This window comes from Melanerpes formicivorus, unplaced genomic scaffold, assembly GCF_026170545.1.
Source record: "Melanerpes formicivorus ecotype bairdi unplaced genomic scaffold, bMelFor1.0.p_v2 SCAF_125, whole genome shotgun sequence".
NCBI lineage: Eukaryota > Metazoa > Chordata > Aves > Piciformes > Picidae > Melanerpes > Melanerpes formicivorus.
This window is the reverse complement of record NW_027142477.1, coordinates 347,036-362,499: the sequence shown is the minus strand read 5'-3', so window position 1 is coordinate 362,499 and position 15,464 is coordinate 347,036. Positions and strand designations below refer to the sequence as shown.

Here is a 15,464-nt window from a genome sequence, read left to right as displayed (position 1 = left end):
CGGAGCGCACCCGGAGCGCACCCGGAGCGCACCCGCAGCTTCCGGCGGGGCCTGGCCCCGGAGCTTCCGGCGGGGTCGGACCCGCAGCTTCCGGCGGGGTCTGGCTCGGAACTTCCGGCGGGGTCTGGCTCGGAACTTCCGGCGGGGTCTGGCTCGGAACTTCCGGCGGGGTCTGGCTCGGAACTTCCGGCGGGGTCTGGCTCGGAACTTCCGGCGGGGTCTGGCCAGGAGCTTCCGGCGGGACCTGGCCAGGAGCTTCCGGCGGGGTCGGACCAGGAGCTTCTGGCGGGGTCGGACCAGGAGCTTCCGGCGGGGCCTGGCCCGGGGCTTCCGGCGGAGCGGGAGCCGGCGCCGCCATCTGCAGGCGGCGGTGCGCGGAGCGGGGCCGGCAGCAGTGCCGCCCCGGCAGCATCGCCGTCCCCATGGTGCCGATGGAGACGCAGCTGCAGAGCATCTTCGAGGAGGTGGTGGTGAGTGCGGCGCCCGAGCGGCAGGCAGCGCCGGGGCCGGGGCCGGGCCGGGCCGGGGCTCCCCCTGTGTGCGCGCACCTACAGACCCCCAGCCAGGCCTTCGGAAGCCCTGGGGAAGAGGTTCCGTGTGCCCTGGCGGTGGTTGGTGCTGTTCGCCGCCGGGCGCAGCCAGGCGCTGCCGGGAGAGGAGCGGGGGGGGGGGGGGGGGGGGCGGGCGGGTAGGAGGTGTCCCAGCGCAGCTTCTCTGCGGCCGGACCGGCAGGAACCGGCGGCCGGCAGGTCGCCTCCCCGGCTGTGATCTGAGCTTGCTGTAGGGCGAGGAGTTGAAGGAGACGTTTGGGAGGGAGTGGAGGGCAGGAGTGTGGTGAGGGGAGGTTTGCCTGGGAGCAGGGGGGCCGGGGGCACGGCTCCGTGCGGGGAGCAGAGGCAGGGCTGGCGGGCCGGCAGGGCAGCAGCGCTGCGCCTCGCTTGCAGGCAGCCCCGCAGCCGTCCAGCGCAGCTGCCGCACCGGGACCGGGCTGGCCGGCAGCGGGAGCATGCCGTGAGGGGCAGTGTCCAGGGCTCTCAGTGACAGGCTTGGGGCACTGAGCACCGCCAGAGACCCTGCTCCAGTGCTGGGCCACTCTGTGAGGAGCTGCTGCCTAATGCCATAGAATCATAGAACCAACCAGGTTGGGAAAGAACTCAGAGATCACCAAGTCCAAGCTGTCACCCAGAACCTCCTGACAACTAAACCATGGCTCCAAGTGCCACATCCAATCCCCTCTTGAACACCTCCAGGGATGGGGACTCCACCACCCCCCTGGGCAGCACATTCCAATGGCTAACAACTCTCTCTGGGAAGAACTTTCTCCTCACCTCCATCCTAAACCTCCCCTGGCACAGCTTGAGACTGTGTCCTCCTGTTCTGCTGCTGGCTGCCTGGCAGAAGAGCCCAACCCCCACCTGGCTACAGCCTCCCTGCAGGGAGTTGTGGACCTGTCCAGCCAGAGCCTCCCCTGGTGCAGCTCTGAACCATTGCCATGCATCCTGCCACAGGCTCCCAGGGAGAAGAGACCAGCAGCTGCCCCTCCTCTTGCCCTCCATAGGAAGCTGCAGGGAGCAAGGAGCTCAACCCTCACCCCTCAGCCTGCTTGCCAACAAAGCAGGCAAGCCCAGAGAGCTCAGCTGCTCCTCACAGTCCCTTCCAGACAGTTTGTTGCCTTCCTGGGCACCTTCAAAGCCTTCTTGAGCTGTGGGGCCCGGAGTGCACGTGGTCCTGTGGTGTGGCCACCCCAGCTCTGAGCACAGCAGGGTGATAATCCCTCTTGAGGGGCTGGCAGTGCTCTGTTTGATGTACCCTGGGCTGTGCTCTGCCCCTTCAGCTCCCAGGGTGGCTGTTTGCACTCAATCTCCTCACCCAGGTTATTGATGATGCTGAACAAAACTGCACCCAGTATTGATCCCTGTGGAACACCACAGCTGGACTGCACTGCTGGGCACAGCTCTCTGAATGCTGTTGCTGAAGCAGTTACCAATCCACCTCATGGGCAGCTGACCCACTTTCACCTGCAGGGATGCTTCTGATTGGCAGCAGCTGAACAGGAGCCAGCAGTGTGCCCAGGCAGCCAAGAAGGCCAAGGGCATCCTGGCCTGCATCAGGAAGAGTGTGGCCAGCAGGAGCAGGGAAGTCCTTGTGCCCTGTGCTCAGCACTGCTTAGGCCACCCCTTGAGTCCTGTGTCCAGTTCTGGGCTCCTCAGTTGAAGAAGGACATTGAGAGACTTGAAGGTGTCCAGAGAAGGGCAAGGAGGCTGGGGAGGGGTCTGGAGCACAGCCCTGTGAGGAGAGGCTGAGGGAGCTGGGGTTGCTTAGCCTGGAGAAGAGGAGGCTCAGGGGAGACCTTCTTGCTCTCTGCAACTCCCTGCAGGGAGGTTGTAGCCAGGAGGGGGTTGGTCTCTTCTCCCAGGCAGCCAGCAGCAGAACAAGAGGACACAGTCTCAAGCTGTGCCAGGGGAGGTTTAGGCTGGAGGGGAGGAGAAAGTTCTTCACTGAGAGAGTTGTTAGCCACTGGGATGTGCTGCCCAGGGAGGTGGTGGAGTCTCCATCCCTGGAGGTGTTCAAGAGGGGATTGGATGTGGCACTTGGAGCCATGGTTTACTCATGAGGTGTTGGGTGACAGCTTGGACTTGATGATCTTTCAGGTCTCCTCCAAGCTTGGTGATTCTGTGGTTCTTGAGGAGGCTCTGAGGGGCAGTGAGAGGCAGCTCTGGGTTGTGTGCCTGAAAGAGATCCCCAGAAGGCTGCTGCTGTGCTCTCCTGCAGTACAGAAACTCAGTTGGGTGTTAGGAGCAAGTTCTGCACCTGGAGGCTGCTGGAACACTGCAGGAGCTTTCCCAGGGAGGTGGTTGAGGCCCCATCCAAGGAGACACTGAAGGTCAAGCTGGACAAGTGGGGGGTGTCCCTGCAGGGGGTTGGGCAGAATCACCTTGGGAGGTCCCTTCCAGCCCAACCCACCTCTGGTTCTGTGAGCCTGCTCTGCTGCACTCCAGAGCAGAGCAGTGCAGCTGGCAGGAGGTCTGTGCTGCACCCTGGTGCTGTGCTGCTCACAACAGCTCACTTGGCTTTTTCTCTTGCAGAAAACAGAAGTCATTGAGGAAGCTTTCCCTGGGTGAGTGTGGAGTCAGGGCCCTGGTGCAAGACTCTCTGCAGCTGTTCTTCTGCCTGTGCTCTTCCACTGGGTCCTGCTGGTAACTCCTGTTCTTGCTTCCCTCAGCATGTTTATGGACACCCCTGAGGATGAGAGGACCAAACTGATCAGCTGCCTGAGTGCTTTCAGGCAGTTCTGGAGCAGTCTCTCCCAGGTCAGCACTCAGTCTGTTGCTTGTGTGTGCTTTATGTGCTTGCTTTATGCATGGTGGTGCCTTGTGAAGCAGACAGCCCTGAGGCTCCACGTCTGTCCAGGCACTCAAGAGGTGCAGGTGGGGCACAGCAGCAAATGCAGGAGGGCTTTGCAAGGAGGAAGATGAATTTGGCCATTGTGAGAGGAGGGAGTTGTCCAGCAGAGCTTAGTGCATCACAGCACCACAGTATCACCAAGGTTGGAAGAGACCCCGAGGATCATCCAGTCCAACCTACAAACACAGACCCCATGACTAAACCATGGCTCCAAGTGCCACATCCAATCCCCTCTTGAACACCTCCAGGGAGGGGGACTCCACTACCTCCCTGGGCAGCACATCCCAATGGTGAATGACTCTCTGGGAAGAACTTTCTCCTCCCCTCCAGCCTAAACCTCCCCTGGCACAGCTTGAGACTGTGTCCTCTTGTTCTGCTGCTGGCTGCCTGTCTGGGAGAAGAGACCAACCCCCACCTGGCTACAACCTCCCTTCAGGGAGTTGTAGAGAGCAAGAAGGTCTCCCCTGAGCCTCCTCTTCTCCAGGCTAAGCAACCCCAGCTCCCTCAGCCTCTCCTCACAGGGCTGTGCTCCAGACCCCTCCCCAGCCTCCTTGCCCTTCTCTGCACACCTTCAAGTCTCTCAATGTCCTTCTTGACCTGAGGAGCCCAGAACTGGACACAGGACTCGAGGTGTGGCCTAAGCAGTGCTGAGCACAGGGCAGAATGACCTCCCTGCTCCTGCTGGCCACACTCTTCCTGCTGCAGGCCAGGATGCCCTTGGCCTTCTTGGCCCCCTGGGCACACTGCTGGCTCCTGTTCAGCTGCTGTCAGCTACTACCCCCAGGTCCCTCTCTACCTGGCTGCTCTCAGCCACTCTGCCCCCAGCCTGTAGTACTGCCTGGGGTTGTTGTGGCCCAAGTGTAGGATCTCCAGCCTAAATCTACCCTCCTCAAGCTTAAAGCTATTGCCCCTCATCCCAAAACATGTGAACAAAGCCAAGGAGAGCACCCAGAGAGCACCCAGAGAGCAGCTCTGCTCTGCTCTGTCTGTGCTGGCTGAGCAGGGAGCAGCACAGCTGCCTCCAGGAGGAAGGCTGAGCTCAGCTCTCAGTGTTCAGCCTGAGGGGCTGCCTTGTGCTCCTGTTCCTTCCATGGGAGGACACTGTCTTGCTTGGTGCAGGCTGCTGCAGCCTCCTCTCTCCTGCCCCTGCAGGACTCCCATGAGCAGTGTGTGCAGTGGATTGTGAGGTTCATCCACAGCCAGCACAGTCCCAAGAGGATCTCCTTCCTCTACGACTGCCTGGCGATGGCGGTGGAGACTGGCCTCCTGCCCCCCAGGTGAGCTCTGTGGGGCTGGGCTGGCAGGGGGGTGGGGCTGGGGGCTTGCTGGGGAGCTCCTGGTGGTTACCTGTGGCTGTGTCTCGCCCTGTGCCCCTCAGGATGGTGTGTGAGGCCCTGCTGAACTCGGACACGCTGGAGTGGGAGCGCACGCAGCTCTGGGCCCTGACCTTCCGGCTGCTGCGGAAGATCATTGGAGGGGTGGACTACAAGGTACCTGCCCCCTGCCTTCCCTCTTGCTGAGCCCCTCTGGGGAAAGGCTCAGGCACCTGGAGCTGTTTGCTGTGGGGAAGGCTGGGAGGGATCTGCCCAGTGCCTGTGGATCCAGGGGAGTGGGAGGCAGGGCCCAGGCTCTGGGCAGCGCTGCTGTGGCAGAGGCACAGCCTGGAGGCCAGGAACTCCACCTCAGCAGGTGCTGCACTGGGAGGGTCACAGAGCCCTGCTGCAGGCTGCCCAGGGAGGTTGTGGAGTCTCCTCTGGAGCCTTCCCAGCCCCCCCTGGCTGTGTTCTGTGTGCCCTGCCCTGGGTGATGCTGCTCTGGCAGGGGCTGGGCTGGGTGATCTCTGGAGCTGTCTTCCAGCCCCTGGCACTCTGCCATCATTTTGGTGTTCCAGCTCTGTTTGAGTTGGGTCAGAAGCATCCAGAGTATCAGAGTCAGCTCTGATGATGAGAGGAGACATGGTTGAGTGGGGCTGCTTGGAGTGGTGTTCCACAGCTCAGCTTTGTCTCCATGGAAAGCTCTGTGGGACAGTGGAAGTCTTCCTCCTCCCTTCCCTCTGGCAGCTCTCTCTCAGTGACAAGCTGCCCTCATGCAGCTGCAGGAGTAGTGCACATGGGAGAGTAGCACTGACAAGCCTGAAGTGCTGCCATCTGCTCTGACCCCTCTGCTGTGGAGGCAAAGGGTCCTGAGAGCTGAGCCTCCAGCAGGGTACAGCTGGCAGAAGGACTTAGATCTGCTGGAGAGAATCCTCTCAGCAGCCCTGGTGGTGTGTTGGGCTGGACTGGCACCCTGCAGGTCCCTGCACAAGCCACTGAAGCTTGGATGGCCTGCTGCAGCTCAATGGCTGCCTCCTCCAGGGTGTCTTAGGTGTTAGCCTAAGGAGTTTAGTGTCAAACAATAACAGAATCACAGCTCTGCTTTGCTTGGGAATCCCTCTAAGGTCATTGAGTCCAACCAGCAGCCCAACCCCCCCCATGGCATCAAACCCTGGCCCCAGGTGCCATGGCCACAGCTTGCTGGAACCCCTCCAGGCATGGGGACTCCAGCACCTCCCTGGGCAGCCTCTGCCAGACCCTGACCACTCCTGCAGCAAAGACATTTCTCCTCCTCTCCAACCCAACCCTCCCCTGGCACAATCCCAGGCCATGGCCTCTCCTTCTCTCACCTGAGCCTGGGGAGCAGAGCCCAGCCCCCACCTGGCTCCAGCCTCCTCTCAGGGAGCTGCAGAGAGCAATGAGGTCTCCCTCAGCCTCCTCTGCTCCACTCTAAACACCCCCAGCTCCCTCAGCTGCTCCTCCCCAGCCCTGCTCTCCAGACCCTTCTCCAGCCTTCTTGTCCCTCTCTGGACCTGCTCCAGCCCTCAATGTCCTTCCTGCAGTGAGTGGCCCAAAACTGAGCTCAGAACCCAAAGTGTGGCCTCAGCAGTGCCCAGTGCAGGGCATCAGTGCCCAGTGCAGGGCATCAGGACCCTGCTGCTGCTGGCCACACCAGTGCTGATGCAAGGCAAGGAGTGGTTGGTGGTCACTGCCTCAGCAGCAGGCTGCCTGCTGACCCTGAGCCACAAGCAGCTCTCACTCTGTGCAGCCCTGGGTGAGCAGTGCAGGCTCTGCTCTCAGCTCTCACTCTGTGCAGCCCTGGGTGAGCAGTGCAGGCTCTGCTCTGCTCTCTCCCAGCCCTGAGCTCTCTCTCAGCCCTGAGCTCTCTCTCAGCCCTGAGCTCTCTCTCAGCCCTGAGCTCTCTCCCAGCCCTGAGCTCTCTCCCAGCCCTGAGCTCTCTCTCCCAGCCCTGAGCTCTCTCTCCCAGCCCTGAGCTCTCTCTCCCAGCCCTGAGCTCTCTCTCCCAGCCCTGAGCTCTCTCTCCCAGCCCTGAGCTCTCTCTCCCAGCCCTGAGCTCTCTCTCCCAGCCCTGAGCTCTCTCTCCCAGCCCTGAGCTCTCTCTCCCAGCCCTGAGCTCTCTCTCCCAGCCCTGAGCTCTCTCTCCCAGCCCTGAGCTCTCTCTCCCAGCCCTGAGCTCTCTCTCCCAGCCCTGAGCTCTCTCTCCCAGCCCTGAGCTCTCTCTCCCAGCCCTGAGCTCTCTCTCCTTGCAGGGTGTTCGTGACCTGCTGAAAGTGATCCTGGAGAAGATCCTGACCATCCCCAGCACTGTCAGCTCTGCAGTGGTGCAGCAGCTTCTGGCAGCCAGAGAGGTAACTGTCTGGATGTTGTTCTTTGTCTCTAGAGAGGAAGGTAGGCCTCATTCTGTGGCTGGTGCTGAGCAGCTGGGATGGCTGCCTTGGGAAAGTCCCTGCAGGGCAGCAGCAAACACCTAACTCTGCTCTGATTCCTCCCTGGGTTGCAGCTAACAGAGAGCTTCTGGGGCATGCAGTAGGTAATCCCTAAGGGCAGAGTCAGGCTCAGGGTTTGGGTTGGGTAAGGTACAAGGTGTGAGGCAGGGGTGAATGAATGTCTGAGAGGAGAAAGCCAGAGGTAGTTTTCCACAGAGCTGTAGTTTTGCTTAGCCTTAATCTGAGTTACACTTGTGCAATTACAGGTGGGGTTTGGCTAACACAGCACTGTCAGAATACAGCTTCATAGGATCAACAAGGGTGGAAAAGACCTCAGAGATCATCAAGTCCAAGCTGTCACCCAACCCCTCCTGACAACTAAACCATGGCTCCAAGTGCCACATCCAATCCCCTCTTGACCACCTCCAGGGATGGGGACTCCACCACCCCCCTGGGCAGCACATTCAGTGCTTCAGTGTCCTGTGGGTGATCCTGCTCAGGCAGCAGGGTTGGCCTAGATGATCTTCCAAGGTCCTTCCCAAGCCCTGCTGTTCTGTGATTCAGGAAGTGCTTTTGATTCTTGTGTCTGTTTCCATGGGCTGCCTCAGACTGGCAGACAGGCTGCACCTCTGTGCACCTCCTCCTGAGCCTCTCACACTGCTGTGGTTTTTGTTCCCAGGTGGTAGCCTACATTTTGGAGAGGAATGCCTGTTTGCTGCCTGCCTACTTTGCAGTTACAGAAATCAGAAAGCTGTACCCTGAAGGAAAGCTTCCCCACTGGGTAATGATGGCCTCAAAGCACACAGCTGCAGCTCTCCTCCTCACCTGACAGCTTGGGGGGTTGTAAAACAAGGCTCTAAATCTCACACCATCACAGAGCTGGCAGGGCTGGAAGGGAGCTCAAGGCTCAGCCAGTCCCAACCCCCTGCCATGGGCAGGGACACCTCACACCACAGCAGGTTGCTCACAGCCACATCCAGCCTGGCTGCAAACACCTCCAGGCAGGAGGCTTCCACCACCTCCCTGGGCAACCTGTGCCAGGCTCTCACCACCCTCCTGGGGAACAACTTCTTCCTCACAGCCAATCTCAATCTCCCCATTTCTAGTTCTGCTCCATCCCCCCCAGTCCTATCCCTCCCTGACACCCTCAAAAGTCCCTCCCCAGCTTGCTTGGAGCCCCCTGCAGATCCTGGAAGGCCACAATGAGGTCTCCTGGGAGCCTTCTCCTCTCCAGCCTGCACAACCCCAGCTCCCTCAGTCTGTTCTCATAGGACAGGTGCTGCAGCCCTCTGCTCCTCCTCATGGAGATGTGAAGTCTTCTGTTCACCAATACTCTGTGTTTAGGCAGGGAAATTCAAACCCACCTTGCCTGCAGCAGCAGCTTCCTTGCTCTTGTCTGGAACTGATGGCAGAGTTAGAGCTGCTGCTGCTGCCTGGTGTCCCTGGCTCTTGGAGCACTGAGCTGGTTCTGTTGCATACACATGGAAGTGCAGGTCAGGCTTGCCTGCCAGCTTCCATGGCTTCAGGGTCAGAGCAGCCACTCTCCAGGGGCTCACAGTGTTTGCTTCCTGTTCAGACCCAGTTATGCAGAAGCATTTGAGGCTCTGGTGCAGTGCAAATGCTTCCAAAGAGGGATCCAGCTGGTCTGGTTTGTACTCTGTTGTCCTGCTGGGTGTCAGGGGAAGGGTAAAGCCCTGACTCCCTGGAGGTGATGGCAGGACTGTTCCTGACCTCTTGAGCTCAGAGGCAAAGAGGATTGTGGTGAGGCCAGTTCAGAGGCATCCCTGCTCATGGCAGCAGCTGATCTCTGAACTCCTTCCAGCTGGAGCCATTCTGTCATCTGCTGGACAGAACCCTCGGAGCTTGCCTCACCTCCTGTCTCACCAAGTGCTGTGCACTGAGGCAGCAGAGCATGCCCAGGGGAAGGAGGTAAACTCAGACTCAGAAGGGAGCTTCCTGCCACTGCTCTCTAAGCTCCCTTGAGCTGCTCTTTGTGTCCCCCTGGGGGGTGTGGGGAGGGATCTGTGTCAGTGCATCCCTCTGTAACTTACTCAGATGTGTAAAGTGTTGTAAAGCCTCAAATCTTCCTTCTCAGTGCCTGGAACTGAAGCTTTGCTTTTCCCCTCTTCTCCCTCAGCTGCTGGGGAACTTGGTGTCAGATTTTGTGGATACCTTCAGACCCACAGCCAGGATCAATTCCATCTGTGGTAAGAGAATGACTTCCAAATCCTTTCCTGTCAGCTCTTTTCTTTCCTGGGCTCACCTAAAGCCAAAGGCTCAGAGCTGATCCTTCATGGGGTGTCTTGACTGCTGTCACTTTGTTCCCAGCCTTTGCTTCCCTTCATTTGTTGGGGAAGATCTGGGTTGGTTGGACCCAGCTCACTGTTGACTCCCAGCTGGTGGTGTGAGCCTGCTGCTTGATCACAGGGACACACAGCTGGTGATGAGAACATCATCTGCCCTCGGCTCCAGGGGCTGGAGTCATGGAGTGTCTTCTGACTTCAGTTGCCAGTGGAGCTCTCAGAGCTGCTCTGCCCTCTCCCTGTTGTGGCAAGCTTCTGAGTGAAGATTTCCTGGCTCTCCTGTGCCTCCCCTGGGGGCTGTGGCTGGCAACACAAAGGTTCCAGTGCAGCTGCTTTAATTCTGAGGCCTTGCACTTCCAAAACTCTCAAATCCCTCCTGCTTGCTTTGAGAATGAAGCAGCTCAGTGGCAGCTGCATTGTTCCTGAGATCTGAGGAGGGTTCAGTGCAGCTGAGCTGCTTCAGTGCAGAGGTGAAGACTGTCACTTCCCCTGCAGTGCCTGCTGAGGTGTGACAGCCTTGGAGCTGAGCTTGCAGGAGCCACACAGATGTGGACAGGCCTGGTGTGTGTGAAGCACCTGCATGTGTCTGGATGAAGAGGGAGGAGGGAATCCTTCCTTCCTTCTTGCTTTGGCCGACAGCAGCCAGGGATTTGAGCTGGCAGTGAGGTTTAGGTGGAGGAGAAGGCAGCTGCCTTTAGATGATGTTCCACAGGCTCAGCTCAGCTGCATGTGCCTGAGCAGCTGACTCCATCCCAGCTGTCTGTGAGCTGCACTGACTTAAACACTCTCCATTTACTGCACTAGAAAGCTCTCCCCTGGCTGCAGCTGCTGCAGCTGCTGGGATTTGACAGGCTTCCTGAGCAGCATCCACAGGAGCCCTGCAGGGCCAGGGAAGCAAACTGGAAGCCTGGGTTAGGTACTTGGGTCAGGAGCAGCATTGTGTGTGGGGAGAGGGGCAGTGCACCACAAATGAAACCCTCAGCTCCAGCAGTGGCAATGGAACAGCCTTGTGGTAGCCTGCAAGAGCAGTTTGGGATGAACATTGGCAAATACTTCTTCCTTTCAGGGTATTCAGTCTGCAGACTGAGAGTGAAGAGGACAAAGGCATTCTTGGCAGTGAGAGTGGGGAGTCTCTGGCACAGGTTGTGCAGAGAGGTTGTGAACACCTCCTGCCTGGAGGTGTTCAAGGCCAGGCTGGATGAGGCCTTGAGCAGCCTGTGCTGGTGGGAGGTGTCCCTGCCCAGGGCAGGGGCTGGGGCTAGAGGAGCTTTGGGCTCCCTTCCAGCCCAAGGCACTTTAGGATTCCTGAGCTGAAAAGGAGTGAGGGAAACACAATCAGCCTGAAGCAGTGCTGTTATGAAAGGCTGTAGGCAGGGAGAGCTGCAGGAGGGAGCAGGGGGGCTGTGTGCAGTGTGGGCAGTGGCCTGGAGCAGTGTGGGCAGTGTGTGCAGTGTGTGCAGTGCCTGCTGCAGTGTGGGCAGTGTGAGCAGTGTCTGCTGCAGTGTGTGCATTGTGGGCAGTGCCTGGTGCAGTGTGGGCAGTGTGTGCAGTGCCTGCTGCAGTGTGTGCAGTGTGTGCAGTGCCTGCTGCAGTGTGTGCAGTGTGTGCAGTGTCTGCTGCAGTGTGTGCAGTGTCTGCTGCAGTGTGTGCAGTGTGGGCAGTGCCTGGTGCAGTGTGGGCAGTGCCTGGTGCAGTGTGGGCAGTGCCTGGTACAGTGTGTGCGGTGTGTGCAGGGGCCTGGTGCAGTGTGTGCAGTGTGGGCAGTGCCTGCTGCAGTGGGTGCAGTGTGGGCAGTGCCTGCTGCAGTGTGTGCAGTGTGGGCAGTGTGGGCAGTGCCTGCTGCAGTGTGGGCAGTGTGGGCAGTGTGGGCAGTGCCTGCTGCAGTGTGTGCAGTGTGGGCAGTGTGGGCAGTGCCTGCTGCAGTGTGTGCAGTGTGGGCAGTGCCTGCTGCAGTGGGTGCAGTGTGGGCAGTGCCTGCTGCAGTGGGTGCAGTGTGGGCAGTGTGTGCAGTGTGGGCAGTGCCTGCTGCAGTGGGTGCAGTGTGGGCAGTGCCTGCTGCAGTGGGTGCAGTGTGGGCAGTGTGTGCAGTGTGGGCAGTGCCTGCTGCAGTGGGTGCAGTGTGGGCAGTGCCTGCTGCAGTGGGTGCAGTGTGGGCAGTGTGTGCAGTGTGGGCAGTGCCTGCTGCAGTGGGTGCAGTGTGTGCAGTGTGGGCAGTGCCTGCTGCAGTGTGTGCAGTGCGGGCAGTGCCTGCTGCAGTGGGTGCAGTGTGTGCAGTGTGGGCAGTGCCTGCTGCAGTGGGTGCAGTGTGTGCAGTGTGGGCAGTGCCTGCTGCAGTGTGTGCAGTGGGTGCAGTGTGGGCAGTGCCTGCTGCAGTGTGTGCAGTGTGGGCAGTGCCTGCTGCAGTGTGTGCAGTGCCTGCTGCAGTGTGTGCAGTGTGTGCAGTGTGTGCAGTGTGTGCAGTGTGGGCAGTGCCTGCTGCAGTGTGTGCAGTGGGTGCAGTGTGGGCAGTGCCTGCTGCAGTGTGTGCAGTGTGGGCAGTGCCTGCTGCAGTGTGTGCAGTGCCTGCTGCAGTGTGTGCAGTGTGTGCAGTGTGTGCAGTGCCTGCTGCAGTGTGTGCAGTGTGTGCAGTGCCTGCTGCAGTGTGTGCAGTGTGCGCAGTGTGTGCAGTGTGGGCAGTGCCTGCTGCAGTGTGTGCAGTGCCTGCTGCAGTGTGTGCAGTGTGTGCAGTGTGTGCAGTGCCTGCTGCAGTGTGTGCAGTGTGTGCAGTGCCTGCTGCAGTGTGTGCAGTGTGCGCAGTGCGTGCAGTGTGGGCAGTGCCTGCTGCAGTGTGTGCAGTGTGGGCAGTGCCTGCTGCAGTGTGTGCAGTGTGCGCAGTGTGTGCAGTGCGTGCAGTGTGTGCAGTGCCTGCTGCAGTGTGTGCAGTGTGGGCAGTGCCTGCTGCAGTGTGTGCAGTGTGCGCAGTGTGTGCAGTGCGTGCAGTGTGTGCAGTGCCTGCTGCAGTGTGTGCAGTGTGGGCAGTGCCTGCTGCAGTGTGTGCAGTGTGCGCAGTGTGTGCAGTGCGTGCAGTGTGTGCAGTGCCTGCTGCAGTGTGTGCAGTGTGCGCAGTGTGTGCAGTGTGGGCAGTGCCTGCTGCAGTGTGTGCAGTGTGTGCAGTGCCTGCTGCAGTGTGTGCAGTGTGCGCAGTGTGTGCAGTGTGGGCAGTGCCTGGTGCAGTGTGTGCAGTGTGGGCAGTGCCTGCTGCAGTGCGTGCAGTGTGTGCAGTGCCTGCTGCAGTGTGTGCAGTGTGGGCAGTGCCTGCTGCAGTGGGTGCAGTGTGTGCAGTGTGGGCAGTGCCTGCTGCAGTGTGTGCAGTGCGTGCAGTGCCTGCTGCAGTGTGTGCAGTGTGGGCAGTGCCTGCTGCAGTGTGTGCAGTGTGCGCAGTGTGTGCAGTGCCTGCTGCAGTGTGTGCAGTGCCTGCTGCAGTGTGTGCAGTGTGTGCAGTGTGTGCAGTGTGTGCAGTGCCTGCTGCAGTGTGTGCAGTGCCTGCTGCAGTGTGTGCAGTGTGCGCAGTGTGTGCAGTGTGGGCAGTGCCTGGTGCAGTGTGTGCAGTGTGGGCAGTGCCTGCTGCAGTGCGTGCAGTGTGTGCAGTGCCTGCTGCAGTGGGTGCAGTGTGGGCAGTGCCTGCTGCAGTGGGTGCAGTGTGTGCAGTGTGGGCAGTGCCTGGTGCAGTGTGTGCAGTGCGTGCAGTGCCTGCTGCAGTGTGTGCAGTGTGGGCAGTGCCTGCTGCAGTGGGTGCAGTGTGGCTGGGTCAGTTTGTGTCTGGTTGCCCGCAGGGCGCTGCAGCCTGCTGCCCGTGGTGAATAACTCCGGGGCCATGTGCAACTCCTGGAAGCTGGACCCCAGCACCCTGCGCTTCCCCCTCAAGGGGCTCCTGCCCTATGACAAGGTAGGGCTGCCCCCCTGCCTCTCCTCCTCAGCAAGCACACAGCTGCTCTGCCGCTGGGCTGGGGCACATTCATGGCCCCTGGGAAGCAGGGACTCATGGCATCACCCAGGCTGGAAAAGAGCTCAGAGCTCATCCAGTCCAACCTAGGACCTAACACCCAACCCCTCCTGGCAGCTGAGCCATGGCTCCAAGTGCCAAAGCCAAGCCCCCCTGGAACACCTCCAGGCATGGGGACTCTACCACCTCCCTGGGCAGCACATTCCAGTGGCCAATCTCTCTTGCTGGGAAGAACTTTCTCCTCTCCTCCAGCCTGAACATCCCCTGGTGCAGCTTGAGACTGTGTCCTCTTGTTCTGCTGATGGCTGCCTGGGAGCAGAGATCAACCCCCACCTGGCTACAACCTCCCTGCAGGGAGTTGGAGAGAGCAAGGTCTCCCCTGAGCCTCCTCTTCTCCAGGCTAAGCAACCCCAGCTCCCTCAGCCTCTCCTCCCAGGGCTGTGCTCCAGACCCCTCCCCAGCCTCCTTGCCCTTCTCTGGACACCTTCCAGCACCTCCAGATCCCTCTTGCCATAGGGGCTCCAGAACTGGAGGCAATACTCCAGGTGGGGTCTCCCCAGAGCTGAGCAGAGGGGGAGAATCACCTCCCTTGCCCTGCTGGCCACACTTCTCCTGCTGCAGCCCAGGCTCTGGTTGGCTTTCTGGGCTGCAAGTGCACACTGAGAGCTCCTGCTGAGCTTCTCCTCCCCCAGCACCCCCAAGGCTCTCTCCTCAGGGCTGCTTTCCAGCCAGTCCCTGCCCAGCCTGCATTTGTGCCTGGGATTGCCTCCAGCCAGCTGCAGGACCCTGCCCTTGCTCTTGTTGAACCTCCTGAGGTTGGCTTGTGCCCACCTCTCCAGCCTGTCCAGCTCCCTCTGGATGGATCCCTTCCCTCCAGCCTGTCTGCTGCAGCACACAGCTTGGTGTCATCAGCAACCCTGCTGAGGGTGCACTCAATGCCACTGTCCATGGCACCCACAGAGATGTTGAACAAACCTGGGCCCAGGACTGATCCCTGAGGGACTCTGCTTGTCCCTGGCCTCCCCTGGGCCATGGAGCCATGGACAGCCACTCTTTGGGTGCGGCCATCAAGCCAGTTCCTTATCCATCTAGTGGTCACCCATCACCCCCATGTGTCACCAGCCTGGAGCCCAGGATGTGGTGTGGGGCAGCTGAGGGGTGGGGGGCAGGCAGGGGCCAGGCTCTGGGCAGTGGTGTCCTGGGACAGGACAAGAGGCAATGGACACAAACTGGAACCCAGGAGGTTCCACCTCAACCTGAGGAGAAACTTCCTTGGTGTGAGGCTGCTGAGCCCTGGAGCAGGCTGCCCAGAGAGGTTGTGGAGTCTCCTGCTCTGGAGCCTTTCCAGCCCTGTCTGGATGTGTTCTGTGTGCCCTGCCCTGGGTGCCCTGCTCTGGCCTGGGTGATCTCTGGGGGCCCCTTCCAAGCCCTAGCACTCTGTGACTCCTTCCCCCAGTCCCTGAGGTGCAGCCAGGGGGGAGCAGTGTGGAGCCAGGAGCTGTTTGTTTGTGATTGCTCTGTGTTCTTCCCCAAGGATCTGTTTGAGCCCCAGACTGCCCTGCTGCGCTACGTGCTGGAGCAGCCCTACTCCAGGGACATGGTCTGCAACATGCTAGGGCTGAACAAGCAGGTACTGTGCTGCACTCTGCTCTGTGCTTCAGTTCTGCAGGCAATCTGCACTACTCTTTGTTTCTCTTTTCTTTGCTCCAGCTTAACTCAGCCAAGCAGCTCAGGGCCAGAGAGGGAAGGTTTTGTTTGCCTTTCAGTTCTGTTTTGGTTTGGTTTTTTATTAGTCTCCTTGTTTGGATTTGGTTTTTCCTCTGAGCTCCTGCCAGGTGGATTGGACACTGCTGTGCCTCTCCTTTGTGTGTGTGCAGCTGAGGAGTGGAGCCTGGAAAGATGACTTTGGGGTTGTTTTGGTTTATTTTAGTTCCTTATTTTTTGCATTGCTTTTTTTTCCTATAAGGCCAGCCTCAAGCACACCTCTGACAGACAGCAGGAGCCTGCTGGCTGC

At 59.8% G+C, this 15,464-nt stretch overlaps 1 protein-coding gene across 3 annotated transcripts in view; it reads left to right on the top strand.

The window, feature by feature from the left end:
• The first annotated feature begins 279 nt into the window (after nt 1-279).
• MED23 (mediator complex subunit 23) overlaps nt 280-15,464 on the top strand; it is a 65,956-nt gene continuing 50,771 nt past the window's right edge. For 2 of the 3 annotated variants that reach the window (XM_068167925.1, XM_068167926.1), the window contains exons 1-10: nt 338-470; nt 3,087-3,118; nt 3,224-3,311; nt 4,558-4,682; nt 4,784-4,895; nt 6,989-7,087; nt 7,845-7,946; nt 9,303-9,372; nt 13,281-13,393; nt 14,985-15,080. In XM_068167925.1, coding sequence (XP_068024026.1) covers nt 423-470; nt 3,087-3,118; nt 3,224-3,311; nt 4,558-4,682; nt 4,784-4,895; nt 6,989-7,087; nt 7,845-7,946; nt 9,303-9,372; nt 13,281-13,393; nt 14,985-15,080 — 885 coding nt within the window. In that variant the 5' untranslated portion in view covers nt 338-422. Of the gene's footprint in view, nt 471-3,086; nt 3,119-3,223; nt 3,312-4,557; nt 4,683-4,783; nt 4,896-6,988; nt 7,088-7,844; nt 7,947-9,302; nt 9,373-13,280; nt 13,394-14,984; nt 15,081-15,464 lie in introns of all 3 variants that reach the window. The other variant, XM_068167927.1, reaches the window with a different exon arrangement.